The 15,700-nt window shown below is 37.5% G+C and overlaps 1 protein-coding gene across 6 annotated transcripts in view; it reads left to right on the forward strand.

Annotated features, from left to right (window-relative positions):
* The window catches only part of TRAK2 (trafficking kinesin protein 2), a 70,177-nt gene extending 54,805 nt beyond the window's left edge, over window positions 1-15,372 (forward strand). For all 6 annotated transcript variants that reach the window (XM_065930824.1, XM_065930823.1, XM_065930825.1 and 3 more), the window contains 7 exons: window positions 915-1,052; window positions 2,877-2,956; window positions 3,260-3,457; window positions 4,758-5,056; window positions 6,591-6,857; window positions 10,088-10,193; window positions 11,816-15,372. In XM_065930824.1, the coding sequence (XP_065786896.1) occupies window positions 915-1,052; window positions 2,877-2,956; window positions 3,260-3,457; window positions 4,758-5,056; window positions 6,591-6,857; window positions 10,088-10,193; window positions 11,816-12,494 (1,767 nt within the window). In that variant the 3' untranslated portion in view covers window positions 12,495-15,372. The remainder of the gene's footprint in view (window positions 1-914; window positions 1,053-2,876; window positions 2,957-3,259; window positions 3,458-4,757; window positions 5,057-6,590; window positions 6,858-10,087; window positions 10,194-11,815) is intronic.
* Window positions 15,373-15,700: the final 328 nt, after the last annotated feature.

Here is a 15,700-nt window from a genome sequence, read left to right on the forward strand (position 1 = left end):
TAATAAGCACCTCTAGCCCTAGTGATGCCGATCATCTAGTCCACATAATACATACACTTGAAAAAATTTTTGAAGTTAAAATGTACTCTGAAAATTAGGTACTGTTTTAACATGCTTATGTATTCTAACTATAAAAGAAAGTTTCTGAAACAAGGGAGAAGAAACTACTTGTTTGTCGATTGAGTACCCTGACATCTTTTTTTTTTTTTTAAGATTTTATTTATTTATTTATTTTGGCTGTGGTGAGTCTTGATTGCTGTTTACAGGCTTTTCTTTAGTTGCAGTGAGCAGGAGCTACTTTCCAAATTGCTGTTGCATGCTTCTCATTGTGGTTGGCTTCTCTTGTTATGGAGCATGGGCTTTGATAGTTGCAACTCATGGGCTCTAGAGCTCGGGCTCAGTAGTTGTAGCACATGGGCTTAGTTACTCCATGGCATGTGGGATCTTTTCGGACCAGGGACTGAACCCGCTGTCCCCAGCATTGGCGGGTGAATTCTTAACTGCTGGACCGCCAGGGAAACCCCCACCCTGACATCTTATAGACTTGATAGACTTGATCTTGTCATTTGCAAATTTCAGAGAGATGTTTAACTTGACCATAGCTATTATACTTCCTCTATAAGTTTTTTTTTTTAATAAGAAGCATTAAATACTGAATTGACAGCTATGGTTGTCTCAGTTACTTTTCACCTTTTTAGGAAACTGTGTTTGTTTTTGATTCTGGCCAAGACACCTCTAAATCTGGCAGCTGGAAATACATATACTGTCCTTGCCTAGGCTGTTTCAAAGTCTTTGTAGAAAATTTAAATTCATAAAGTTAGTCCTCTGGATAAAATTTAAACTTATCTCAATTTTTTTTCCTATTGTCACTTTGGAATATAATAAGGTACACTAATCACCCTCCAATCTTTCAGCTGCATGAGTTACAAGACAGGAATATGGAGTGTCTGGGAATGCTACATGAATCTCAAGAAGAAATAAAGGAACTTCGCAGTAGATCTAGCCCTGCAGCTCATCTCTACTTCTCTCAGCCATATGGAGTTTTCTCTGGGGTAAGGGACTGAGAAAAATATTATGTATTTAAGGAAACTTGCTTTAAGATTTGATGGTCCTTGAGAGTAACAGGGTTGTAGGTAACTCTATTACCTGTTAATACTTCAATGAGTATATTATTTTAAAAAAAGGACCCTCTCAAGGACATTCTCCTACCTAACCACATACAACCATCAACTCCAGGATATTGACATTGATACAATACTATCACTGTCTCCTGCACAGAGCCCATTTAAATTTGGCCAATTGTCCCAGCAATGTCCTTTGAAGGATATATTGCATTGGGTTGTTACAGTCTGGGACAGTTCTTTTGTCTTTGTTTTGTCATTTGTGACCTTTGTAGAATGTCTTCAGTTTTGGTTTGTCTGTTGTTTCCCCACAATTAGATTTAGGTAATGCATTTTCAGCAGAAATAATGCCATGTTCTCCTCAGTGCATCGCATTGAGAGGCACGCATTGTCTTTTTTTCCCATTACTGATGATGGGAATTACTGATGATGTTAATTAACTTTGATCCCTTGGTTAAGGTAATATCTGCCAGATTTTTTCCCGCTGTAAAAATTTCCATTGTTAATTAATTACAAGTTAATTGAATTAACATTACTAATTAACTTTGCAGTGATGAAAATTGTCAATACTACCTTAACCAAGTGATCAAAATGACTATTTTGGGATGATACTTTGATACTGTTTAAATATTATGTTCCCCGTCAATCTTTACCCACTAGTTTTAGCACCCATTAATGGAATGTATCTGACTCAGTTATTACTATGATAGTTGCCAAATGGTGACTTTTTAATTCCATCATTTTTTTCAGCTTTTTAAAATTGGCATTCTTTTGTAAGTTAGAACTTTTCTGTCTCATTTATTTATTCATTTGTTCATTTAGGTTATGCAGTATAGACCCATGAATTCCTATTTTAATCAATGGATTATAAGCCATTATTACTCTTTTTTATTTTGATACTTAAATTGTCCCAGATGTGGTCAGTAGGATCCCGTTCAGGCTCTTCTTGCCCTTTCCCTGGCCCAGCCCCTGAGATCAGTCATTCTCCAAGGAACTCTGGTTATTTTTAGTGAGGAATGATACTTAGAATCCAAAATCTGGGTGCTAGGTATGCCTTGCCACTACAGTTATCATTGCTTTCAGTCCCTCTCAACAGATAGAGCTAGGCAATATGTATGCACCCATATAAACACATGTATATCTATCTTTCTATTCATATCTTATGTTTACATGCATATTTAACATCATGAGTTCACACCAGTACCTCCAATTCTAGTCATTGTCAACTTAGCCCCATTGAGTCTACCATCCATGCTAATTGAATCTTCATCTTTGACCAGGGGAAAGAGAAGATTGCTGATTTTTATTTTAAACATTTTTTTATTTAGTAAAAGGTTTTCATGTTCATTATAGAAAAGTTAGAAACTACAGAGGACCAAACAGAAATTGTTAAATACTGTCAATCCTGACCTCCACAGAATCAATGTTAACATCTTGGTTTATAACCTTTCAAACCTTTTATTTCTCTGTATCTGTATATGTAATATTTTTATGTATCATAATTGGCTTTTCCCATTTCTTCCTGTAAAAATATATGATGAAAAAGTAGTCGTTTCTTGTATAAAAGCTACATTTCCAGAATGTCTCTTTGCTTCCCCTGCATTTTAGCCTATGACTATTTTCTTGTGTTTTGTTTTACTATAACACTGAAAGTATTGGATTCTGGGAATTCTATTAAATAATTGAAAGGTCATTTATTTCTCCTAACAGGCTTCTTAGTTAATGACTGTTAGTACCCTCAAACTCTTTTCTTAGGAATCTCTGGCAGCTGAGATTGAGGGGACCATGCGTAAGAAGTTGAGTTTGGATGAGGAATCTTCTCTCTTTAAACAAAAGTAAGTACAGATTGCATGTGTTGTTACTAGACCATTGGGATGAAAATTGAAAAGAAGCTGCAATCCAAAGTGACCAGTATTATGAGTTTCAGTAGTATATCTTCTTACCATTCAGTTCTTTCCTGATGGTGCTCCCATCTGTGAGAGCATTCTCTTGTTCTGAAATTTATTTTCTAATGATTCTCCCAAACTTGAGAGGCTTTTCAGGGTGGCTTTGTTTTTAATGAGCTGCATTTACATGCCTCTTTTCTAGAGTGCTCCAGTGGTAGGTAGTGGCAATAATGAACACTTCTTTTTTGACAGAGCCCAACAGAAACGGGTATTTGATACTGTCAAGGTTGCCAATGACACCCGGGGTCGCTCTGCCCCATTCCCGATTCTACTGCCCATCCCAGGCTCCAATCGCTCAAGTGTCATCATGACAGCAAAACCATTTGAATCTGGCTTAGAACCAACAGAGGGCAAAACAACCCAGAAGAGTAACTTGGAGGAGGATCCAGGGTAAGAAACATGGATTCACGCACAGATTCCAGCATTGTTATGTGCTGTCTGAAGACTACACTGAAAGGAATTATCAGTTCTCATTCAGTAATGATGCCTTGTATCATTATTTGTTAGATGGATCACTGGAGTGAAAAGGTTTAATTAATTATATTCAAAATGGAGTTTGCATTGAACTATAAAATTCTTTATTTCTTTCTTCTCTGGTTTGGCAAAATTTGAGTCTATATCTTTGTGTTCAGAATCAAATTTGTTTGAATCGTTTGGTCATTGGCAGTTATGCATAGCATGATTTCAGCTTCTTTGTTGCCTTTACGATAAACAATAATCTTGCATACCTATTAAGGAAAACTAGATTGTTCTTAATTTCCTGTTTGTTTAAATTGAGATTTCTGTTTTTTTTTATTAATTCAGTTCATTGAATTTTGTTTAACTAGAAATTAAAGAGAATTATTGGAAAGTCAACTGAAAGTTTTTGAAAATTAGACGTTTGGCACCTGAGAGAAGTCTTTCCTAATGCAGAAATCCATTACCCTGGTTTTTGATTGTATTGTCTGGTCTTAGGGTTAGATTCTGTACCCATGGTAGCCTTATCACTGTACACAGTTAACCTTAGGAAAAGATCTAACAAGAACGTTTATGTGAATTCACACGTGGAATGCCTAAAATTTGGCGTACTACTCTTACTTTTGGTATCAGTTGTAAGATATCTCTGATTTTTTTAATCTTGAGAAGTGAAAAACTGTGTGTTGCAGAGCTATGAAAATGCGGTATTTATGAATCTTGTTTTCTTTTAAATGTCTGCAGTATTCATAGAGGATTCTATAACCTAAATTTTTTCACATTTTACTATTTTTGAAATTGTTTATCTTTTGCAGCTAATGATGTGTTATAGTATAATGAGTAGCATTTTTAATTTCTTAGTAATACATAAAATAATGGTACCTCTTGCCTTCAATGGTTTACAGATTCCGTGAAATAAGACAATATTTAGTTTTTTGACTACCTAAACTGAATTTATAGATGGTCATTATCTATAGCTTCATAAATTAAGTGGAACAGAAATTTTAATAAATACAATGTAATATAGCCTATCTGAAGTCATCAGAAATGATTTATAAAAATGTTGCAAGGTAGTATTAGAGATTTGGGTTTGTTACTATTTCTGTATTCCAGCTATCTAAGAAAAATATGTGTTTTTAATATCAGTCTCTTGAACATTCACCATTGTGGAAAGGAGAACTCTTTGCTGTGCTTCTGACCCTCACAGATATAGTCAGTGAATGTGATCTTCCCGTAGGAACATCCAGAAGATGGATCAACCAGGACTCTCTACAGAGAGCGATTTGGCAACAGCACTTCATCGCCTGAGTCTGCGGCGACAAAACTACTTAAGTGAGAAGCAGTTCTTTGCAGAAGAATGGCAGCGGAAGATCCAAGTTCTGGCTGACCAGAAAGAAGAGGGCAGTGGCCGTGGCACACCCACAGAGAGCCTGGCCTCCCTCTGCACTGACCAGTCGGAGATCACAGACCTCAGCAGTGCCAGCTGCCTTCGAGGTTTTATGCCTGAAAAATTACAAATTGTTAAGCCCCTTGAAGGTAATAAATGAGGGCCATTTCTAAGCCATGTTGCTGATGGCTTTGCCTTCCCCTGGAAATGAAATGTCTCTTGTAATTATAAAAACTCTATGTGCAGGAGCTATCTTTATTATCCCTAAATCTTCACTGTTCATGTGACCATGCACTGCAGAACTTTGTGGAAAAGTAATGAAGAGATTTGCATTCTCCACGCCATCAGTTGTCAGCTCTCTTCTACAGATGTTGTTTTTATACAAATTTGGGGGAGGAGAAGTAATCTTTTCTTGTCCTTTGCTGAGGAATATCCTTGATAGTGGGGCTTTCCAGGTAGCGCTAGTGGAAAAGAACCCATCGGCCAGTGCAGGAGATGTAAGAGATGTGTGGTCAATCCCTGGGTTGGGAAGGTCCGCTGAAGGAGGGCACTCCAGTACTCTTGCCTGGAGAATCCCATGGACAGAGGAGCCTAGCAGGCTACAGTGTTTAGGGTTGCACAGAGTTGGGCATGACTGAAGTGACTTAGCATGCATGCACACATCCTTGATAGCAGTTTTCATGATAAGATAAATGAGATATGACAGATAAATAAAAATAATCTAGACGGAATACTTCATCTCTACCTTCCGTTTCAAGAAAGAGGTCTTTACCCAAAGAGTGTCTTTTACTTGGAGGTGTGTGCGCCTGTGTTTTTCTTTTTTTCAGTTAGAAAATGTTAATTTTAGGTCAGTTTCTATTCTCTCTTAAAATGGAACTTGAATTTAAAATAGATTTCTTTGTTTTATGGAATATTGACAATCTTCAAATGGTCCTCTGCTGTTACCATAAAAGAGTCTGCATTAGACAGAATTTTGAGTTGATAACCTAGAAGGCCCTCTCAAACTCAAAGGTGTTATTTTGGTTTTCTTTATTAATGGTCAGTGCAGGTGTTTGCAGCTATTTTTAGGGTTAAATGACTCTCAGTGACAAGTAGCAACTGCATCTGGTGCAGGCATTTGGGATGATCTGCATTTGCAGACAGAAACGGTGGGGATATGTCCTCCTTTTATCATTTCCTTCGCTTTCCTACTCTCCCTGAGATCCTAGTGAAAGGACATGAACACAGTGGAGAAGTATTCAAAAAATCACTGTAATTCAAGATGCCTTCCAACCTAGGAGCCTAGCTTTTGAGTTCAAAGTTCGTAAGCATAGTTCCAAAACAAAAGAATATTGACTTTTGTCACCTAGAAGAACACAACCCCACATTGTACATATCTTTCTTCTCATCACTGCCTCAGCATCCTAGTTGCTATTAAGCATGTTGAGTTGGTTTTTTCACCCCTGCTTTAGATGTCCTTTTTAAAGTTAACTTTTGAAATAAAAAGATGATTATTCTTACCTTTAGTATCTTGTTAGTTTTCCACAGAGAACTTCAATGTACAAATTTTACCAAAATAGTAAGACTGAAAAAGCAATTTTATTATTATCATTACTTTTTTACACATGTAATTTTAGCTTCTTTCAAGATTTAATATTTGTGAGAAATTCAAAATATGTTCCTTATTTTTGTTTGCATACTCAGGATCACAAACTCTGCATCAATGGCAGCAACTTGCTCAACCAAATTTAGGAACCATTCTTGACCCACGACCAGGTGTCATCACTAAAGGCTTTACCCAGTTGCCCAAGGATGCCATCTATCACCTCTCAGATTTAGAAGAAGATGAAGAGGAAGGTATCACTTTTCAGGTTCAGCAACCTCTTCAAGTGGAACAGAAAACATCAATATCCCAACCAGTAACAGGAATCTTCCTGCCACCCATGACTTCAACTGGTGGTCCAGTTACAGGTGAGAAGAGGATAGCTTGTAGCCAGTAGTACTTTGCTTTCTGCATCACTGTATGGTCAGCTGACTGCCTCTACTTAAGTCTTACTGGAGTGTACTCATCTTGAAAATAGGGTAGTAGATATGCCCTATTCTAAAGGCATAAGTGCCCCTTCTGATTCTCTGCATGTCTTAGCCAACCTGCATAAATAGATCATCAGGCAGAGAGGAGAGAGCACTTCAGTCAATGGTTCACAAACCTTTAGGACTCAGCATCTCTTTACACTCTTCTTTTTTTTTAAATTGAAGGATAATTGCTTTATAGTATTGTGTTGGTTTCTACCAAAAATCAACATGTATCAGACATAGGTTAACCCATGTCTCCTCTCACTTGAACATACCCCCTACCTCCCTCCCCATCCCATCTTTACATTCTGAAAAATCATGAAGAATTCCAGAGAGCATGTCTGTGTGGGTTGTATCTACTCATAATTTACCATATTAGAAATAAAAACTGAGAAATTATAAAAATATTTATTAACTCATTATTTTAAAGTAGTTACATATTAACACAAATAATATATTTTATGAAAAACAGCTGTATTTTTTCAAGTAGTGAGAAAAATGGTTTAGTTTTATAATTTTGCAAGTCCCTAATTTACAGATTAATGGAAGATAGCAGGATTCTTGTGTCAGCATCTACATTCAGTCTATTACAATATGTTGTTTTGATTGAGAGTATGAAGAAAATACAGGCTTCCCAGTTGGCTCCGGGGGTGAAGAATCCACCTGTAATGCAGGAGACACAGGAGATGTGGGCTTGATCCATGAGTTGGAAAGATCCTCTAGAGGGGAGCAGTATTCTGGCCTGAAGAATCTCATGGACAGATGAGCCTGGTGGGCTGCAGTCCATAGAATCGTAGAGAGTTGGACATGACTGAAGTGACTGAGCATCTACACTTGAAGAAAATACAACCTTGCCATCATCAAAAAATCTGCAAATAATAAATGCTGGAGAGGGTACAGAGAAAAAGGAACCCTACACTGTTGGGAATATAAATTGGTACAGCCACTATGGACAGCAGTATGAAAGTTCCTTAAAAAACTAAAAATAAAGCTACCATATGATCCTGCAATCCCATTCCTGGGTATATATAGAGAGAAAACGGTAATTTGAAAAGCTACATTCACCCCAGTATCCACTGCAGCACTGTTTACAGTAACCAAGACATGGAAGCAACCTAAATGTCCATCAACAGATGAATGGATAAAGAAGATGTGATACATATATATTACATAATACAACAGAATTATTCAGCCATAAAAAGAATGAAATAATGGTGTTTGCAGCAATATGGATGGACCTAGATATTATCATACTAAGGGAAGTATGCAAGACAGAGAAGGACAAATATTACATGATATTGCTTATATGTGGAATTTTTAAAAAATTAATATAAATGAACTTATATACAAAACAGAAATAGATCCACAGATGTAGGAAATAAATTTGTGTTTACCAAAAAAGAAAGGAGGGAGGGAGGAATAAATTCGAAGTTTGGAATTAACAGAGACACACTACTACTATTTTATAAAATTAATAACCAGCGAGGACCTAAGGACCAAGTTTACAGCACATGGCACTATACTCAATATTTTTTAATAATCTATAAGGGAAAAGGGTATAAGATAATGTATGTTTATATATGTAACTGAATCATTTTGCTATATACCTGAAACTAACCCAACATTGTAAAGCAACTATACCTCAATAAAATAAAAAAACTTAAAGTTTAAAAAAAGAAAGTACAGCCTCACACAGATATCTGGTTGGAAAAGGAAAGTGTGTTTTAACAGACTCTTCAGATATTTGTGAATATTACACCAAAACTTGATAAGTGGTAGTTTCTTTAAGGTTTATAACAATGTAAATTTAAAACTTTTCATACTTTGTAACATTAAAATCTACTAGTCTGTTCTATACTCTGAATACATCTTTTACCCATGCATGCTTTATAACATCATGCACTGGTCATTTGGAAAATATTGGTTCACTAAGTTATGTAGATCTTCCAAATGTTGACACATTCCATTATATAATACAATAAAATCATGTAATATTACCCATCTGTCTCATTGGGTAAGTCTTTTAGTACTAGGAAGTTTTCAAGCTCTCAGTGGTGGGTTCAAGTCTACCAAAACAGTCATTTTCACTTTAAAGCTCAAATTTTGTCACCGGCAGCAAATCCTTTCAGCTATTTTCTTGAAGAGACAGGCTCACTACATTCTTTTTCAAGAAAATGTTGCCATACTGTATAACACAGGGAATTGTGCTCAGTGTTATATGGTCTGAGTGAGAGGGGAGTTTGGGGAGAATGGACACATGTATATGTTTGGCTGAGTCCCTTTGCTTTCCACCTGAAACTCTCACTTTATTAGTCGGGTATTCCTCAATATAAAAAAAAAATGTTGCCACATATTCAAATCTGAATAAATGTGGTTTTTATATTAATTGTTCTTTCAAGTTAAAATGTGTTCTGTCAAAAAATATAAAACTTAACTGCACTTGTGCTTTTCCTTCATGTAAGCATTGTATCTCTGTAAACTGCAAAGAAGTACTTACTTCCCATTTCATCACACAGAATATTAAAAAGATTCAAGGGCCAAGATTTACAAATTTATACTTCTTCATCAAGGGCATTTTTGTGTGAATTTGGCCTTTTTTTGCCACCATAATCGGACAGCAATGGGAGATGCTTGTACCACTTGGTGCTTTTGCCCTGCTTTGTGCTCAGGAGCCGGTAGCTTCACCCACTGTCACCTTTGCGTCAGCAGTGCAAGTGCCAGCCCAGTAGGAAAGACGGACAGTGCCTTCGTGTTGCCGTGACAGTAGTTCTGACCTGCGGACCCCATAACATGGTGCAGATCACACGTTGAGAACCACTGGAGTAGTTTGGCTAGAAAGATTGGATGACTAGTTCTTGGTTTGATTTTAATTTTTTTTTTCAGAATGTGTTTTTCTCTTGTTTCTAAGCTGTTTTAAATCCGTTTGAATTACAATTTCAAATTATTGAAGGATTCAGCTATGTACTGATCAGTGGATACTATTACAGTATGTACATTTCATTTCTAGATTGTGGAATTTTAGTATAAAAGAACAGTTGATAAATGTTGTACTATTAATAATGAACTTTCTACATTATTAACCTAGTCTTTCAATTTTGTGTTTGATTCCCTAAAATTCTCCACTTCAGTTGCAACCTCAAACCCAGGCAAGTGTCTGTCCTGCACAAACTCGACATTTACCTTCACCAACTGTAGGATATTACATCCCTCTGATATCACCCAGGTTACCCCCAGGTAAGAGGGCTGGGCAGTTGGAGTCCTTACTTCTTTCTTCAAATATGTTTTACTAAATTTCTTTTTTTAATTACTGTCATTTTAATTCCTAGAATTTTAATGTTCTGTGATAATTTGCCTTTAGAATATTTTCACATTGTATTTTCTCATTTGATGATTATAACTCTTTGAAGTACACAAAGAGCAAGTATGTAGTGCCTAAATGAAGAAAGTGAGGCGAAGAACGTTTGGGTGACTGGTTCAAGGATAGAGAGGCAGTAAGTGACCCAACTGAGCCCATACAGAGAATTAGCCAAACAGAACAGCTGGAGGACCTGGTTCTCCGTACAAGACTGCCCCCGGTTCTGATGCCACCTGCAAGTTCAGGAGATTCCCGAAACCATGCTCTTGTTCGACTGATATTCTAGAAGGACTCACAGAACTCTCTCAAAGCTCTCATGCACGTGGTTACTGTTTATTACAGGGAAAGGTTACAGGATAAAATTAGCTGAAGGAAGAGACTCTGACAGGTCAGAGTCTGGGAAGACTATACCCATGAAGCTTCTTTAGGATTCATTACTTTCCTGGAATTGATGTTTGACAGTGCACACAGAGTACTGCCAACCAGGGAACTCACCTAAGCTTCAGGGTCCAGATTTTTACTGAGGTTTCACTGTGTAAGGCGTGACTGACTACCCATATAGTTATACCTCACTATAAGTATAATAACTCACCTCCAGGTCCACTGACCCAAAGCTTCGACTCTGAATCACAGGGTTAGCTTTCCTGGCATGGCCAGTCCCCACCCTACAACTATAGGCTGTGACCAAGTCCACCCCAACATCTAGCTAGTGTGGCCAGCCTCCTTCCTGAACAAACATACTTCTAGCAAACATGGCATAGATTACCTCCCAGAAGCTGAGGGCAAAGGCAGAAACTTCTGGGCAGTCCAAATCACGTACTACACAGGCTAGAACAATAAGCAGTATTGCTGCAGTTTCTATCCTACCAATTCCCAAAAGAATCTATGGTAGTTTCCAGAGATACCTAGAACATTGCAGGGATAATGTTAACTAGAAGTATAGAAGAATAATTATTAAAATAATTTAAAAATATTTAATTATTTAGAATAATTAAAATATTATGAAGAATTAAGTTTCTCCTTCAATGAGCATCTTAGATTTAATTTTGAAAAACTGTATTTTCTAAAGGGTTGAAGAATTGTTTAACTGTGGATTATCATCTTTTGGTGTATTTTGCTTTACAGAATGAATATATTAGTAAAAATTTCTAAAGTTTATTTTCTTCAGTATTTAAATTTGTTTGATTTTTTTAATCATAAATTTTAGTTATATTTCCACAGGTAACACATTTTAGAGTTAAAATTCAAGAATAAATTTATCTAAGAGTATAGTAAACTTTTTCATATTCTGTGACAATATGTTTCAGTTAGTTAATGACTAAATTGCAAATAACTAATCTTTGAAGTAACACATCAGAATTTTCATTCCTCAGATACTGATGTGTTATTTGTTCCTCTGCATTTGCTATGGATAACTGTAATTACCTTAAATGCTCACTTTGGATTGCTTTTTATTCTTAAGCACTCCCTCCTGCTTTTTTTTTTTTTTTTCTTTGTAAAGCTCTGGCTTCCCTTCCTTATCCTGTGGAAGCAGTGGTACCTGCTCATCAAGCACGGTGGTGAGTTCTCCTGCCATGTCCTACAGGCTCAGCATTGGCGAATCTATCACCAACCGACGCGATTCCACCATAACCTTCAGCAGCACCATGAGCTTGGCCAAACTTCTCCAAGAGCGAGGCATCTCTGCTAAAGTGTACCACAGCCCAATTTCAGAGAACCCCCTGCTCCAGCCCCTCCCTCGAGGCCTGTCTACCCCTTCCACACCACCAAATTCACCATCTCATTCCCCTTGCCCTTCTCCTTTGCCCGTGGAGCCTCGAGTGCATCTCTCTGAAAATTTTTTGGCCTCCCGACCAGCGGAAACATTTCTCCAAGAGATGTATGGGCTGAGGCCATCCCGAAACCCCCCTGATGTTGGCCAGTTGAAGATGAACTTAGTGGACAGGCTGAAGAGACTGGGGATAGCCAGAGTGATCAAGACCCCCAAGGCCCAGGCAGATGGAAGAAGCCAGGAGGCAGGAAATAGTCTTCAAAGACCAAACTCTGCTGTCTATTTAAATTCAGGGAGCAATTTACTGAGTGGACTTAGAAGGAATCAGAGTCTTCCAGTCATGATGGGTAGCTTCAGCACCCCAGTTTGCACATCATCCCCCAAAATGGATATCCTGAAGGAGCTTTGAGGTTCAGCAGTTGACCGACCTCCTATCAAGTTAGCACATGAAGGAACAATTTGCACTGATTATGTGTAGTCTTGTCTGAGAGCAAAGGAATGTCGCAGAGGGGTTGTGAATGTAGAAAGGGGAGGGTGGAAGAATGGAAACAGGATTAGCATGAGGTCTGTCTGATAACTTGGAAGTATAAATGAATGGTCCATGAGTATTTGGAGGCTAGGGAAAGAAGAAAGGTTGAATGTAGTCCTTCAGTTGGTTTTTCTTGTCTTGAAAAAAGTGACTAGAAAATAAATCCAGTAATATTGACACAGCAGCAATACTGAACTTCCTAGTACACTTACTTCTGGTGAGCGTAAGCAGGAAGAACCTAGGTTAGGAGATGGGATAGAAGAAGGAGCAGCTCGGACCACTGCCTTTAGAAGGCTATTCCAGAAGGTTTCTGGGGTAAACTCGGTCTGTTACTGAGACGACAGTGATATGGCTTTTATGTTGGCCCCCGTTAACGTCTGGTTAAATTACACATCCATCAGAAAGTAAGCTCACTGCATTATCAAACAAGGAATTTCACCTTTTTCATAAGATCAGAGTAGTGGAGACTCCCTTTTTGCTTTCTGTTTTCAGGCCTTTGAACCCCTGGGAGCCCAAATGTCATCCACATTCCTTTTGCATTTGTGATTAATAAGTGTTCAGTTTTTTAATTTGTATTTTTATACAGTATCCCCCTCAAACAGTGTGAGTTGGAGATGGGGGTAGGGAGAATTTATTTTAAGAAGGGAAGTGTGGGTACATTGGAACCAAGGAATCTCGTTTTCAGAGTATTTCTTCTGAATAAAATCAATGACCAAGGCATATGAACATAGTTACATGTCTTTCAAATTTCCTTGGAGGCTGAAAGGGTTAAACCAGAAGTGCAATCAATAAGAATTTGAGAATGTTGTGTATTTATGTCTGTAAGGTTTTTTGTAAGGAAGGTTGATTGCAAGTAAACTTTTTCCAAAATATGCTATGCATGTTTTAAATGAAGGATGACATGTATTTGCACAAAAATTCTCAGGCACAGTCTATTATTATAAACTGAAGTAAAACCCAGGTGCTTGCTTTGAGATTGTTTTTTAATATAAAATAAAATTAAGACACATTTGCCTTTTTCTTGATATCTGTAGAATTAGAGAATGAACTTTTTAATGGGAAAGTCAAAGCTTTTGTTTTTTCTCTGGGATTCTGTTTTTGTTTTTAACTATGTGACCTGGCAAAGTGAAACTCGGGATTAGGTTTCAGCTTCCAGCAGTGTGATGCAAGGCTGTGAATTAGGAAGAAACAGACCTGTTTTTTGAGTATTGCTGATCACGGTCTTTATTTTGACCATGCAGTTCAGAAAGAAATGCCATCACACGAAAGGCATAATGGAGAGAAGCTAGAAGGGGGCTAGTTATTTTTGAAAAGGGGAGGCATATTACTTGGTCTTTTCAGTGTTTCATGAGCAGATGTTTTGCCCCTTTGTTCTGACTTAAAGTGAAAGGCCATTTTCTGAAGAATTCTTGATGGGAGTGTTGCTCCTGGGGCTCCCATCTGCACACCTGTTACAGACCAGAGGAGGGCCTTCTCTCTTCTCGAGCTGCTTCATGTGCTCAAAACACACATGCAGTAGTAAAATGTGTGAGTTTTCTGTGCTTTTTAAAGATCTTTTAAATTGACTTTTCTAAGTAAATTTCTCAAAAACAAAAAGTGAGAGTGTCCTCTCCCTATTCTCTCCCCCTTGCTCAGTCCTTCTGAAGTCAGAAGACTGTATATGTAGATGTTCAGAAAGGATTCCAGCTGGTATGTAAGTGAATGTCAGTGTCCCAAATGTGAACCAGAAGAATTCCTGATGTTTCAATTTCTAAAATATTCCCATTTTAAATGATAATATTTGAGTTTCTGCTTCATAAAGTAACTCTGGGGTGCTTATTTTAGACAATTCTTTAAGCTTTTTATTTATTCTCTAAGAAAGTAATCTTTCTGTTGCCAGTTGCCGAGAAACATCAGAATCTAGAAAAATATAGGGCCAGAGAGTAGTACAAAGTGTTAAATTATCAGAGTTTATGTATATTATATAAACAGCTATAAATTAAGCAAGATTTGGGCATGTTGTGTATAATTAGTATACTTGTAAAATAACTGATGCTAAAATGATCGCTTTAGAGGCAGGGCAAGAGTGTATTCACAGCCAAATAAGCCCGTCTGATTAAAGAAAAGCAGACTTTGGTTTTTGAAAATTAAACTGATGTTGCTCTTCCACCAGAAACACGAGGATTAAAAAGTGATGCTTGCTTGCCTCTAGAAATGAATCCCGTTTTGAAATTGGGTTTTGTTATTTTTGAAATTTCCATCTAAAATCATTTTTGAATACTGCCTGAGACTCTCTATTATAATGAAATAGTGTGTAAAGGACAGTAAGAACTGGAGCCTTGAAGCAAGTTCTTTCTTAATTTATTTGTTATGCTTTAGCACTGTTCACATTTTAATTTTCCTGTATCCACTGTGTAGGTACTTTAATTCCAGTTTGGAAAATGCCAGTCTTTCTTTTTTCTTCTGAAGGTTCTCAATGATTATACCTCAGGTATTTCTGAGTATCCTGTTGCCTACTAGGAGGGATACCTCCCCTGTGAACTCAGAATTAAAAGTTCTCCAGAATTATCATGATCCCAAATCTTATGTAAATAGCTTTACCCATGGGTCTTGGGAAAAAAGTTAATGACCATTGTTAAAGGAGTTTTTAAAAAAAATTTTTGTACTCTATGTCCTTGATTTGACCTGAATAAACAGACTTTGACAAAGGGAGGCATGTTATTGGCAGCTCACAAGAGCCTGTTCTCTAGAGAAGGTGTATTTTTATACAGTATTCAAAGCCTGTTATTTTTTCTGGTACTTAATTAGTACTTGTTGTTCAAACATTGACTCTTGACATCTGGAACCAGGGCTGTTGGTGTTCAGTGGCCCACTCCCCGGATAGCAGATGCCTGCATCCTGTACAGGCGTGAGCCTGGATCCTGAGCGCATCACAGCAGGGTCGGCGCTGAGTGGCTGCTTTGCCTTCACAGCTCTCCCGGAGTGAGTGGCGTGGGGCCCGCGGTGGCTGCCAGCGAGATACTGTACTGTGATATCTGGGGCTTGACTTGGTCAAACAGCTCTTTGTGCACCTACCTTTGCTTTGTCGAATGTAAATCAGATAATAA

This window comes from Muntiacus reevesi, chromosome 3 (assembly GCF_963930625.1).
Source record: "Muntiacus reevesi chromosome 3, mMunRee1.1, whole genome shotgun sequence".
Taxonomy (NCBI): Eukaryota; Metazoa; Chordata; class Mammalia; order Artiodactyla; family Cervidae; genus Muntiacus; species Muntiacus reevesi.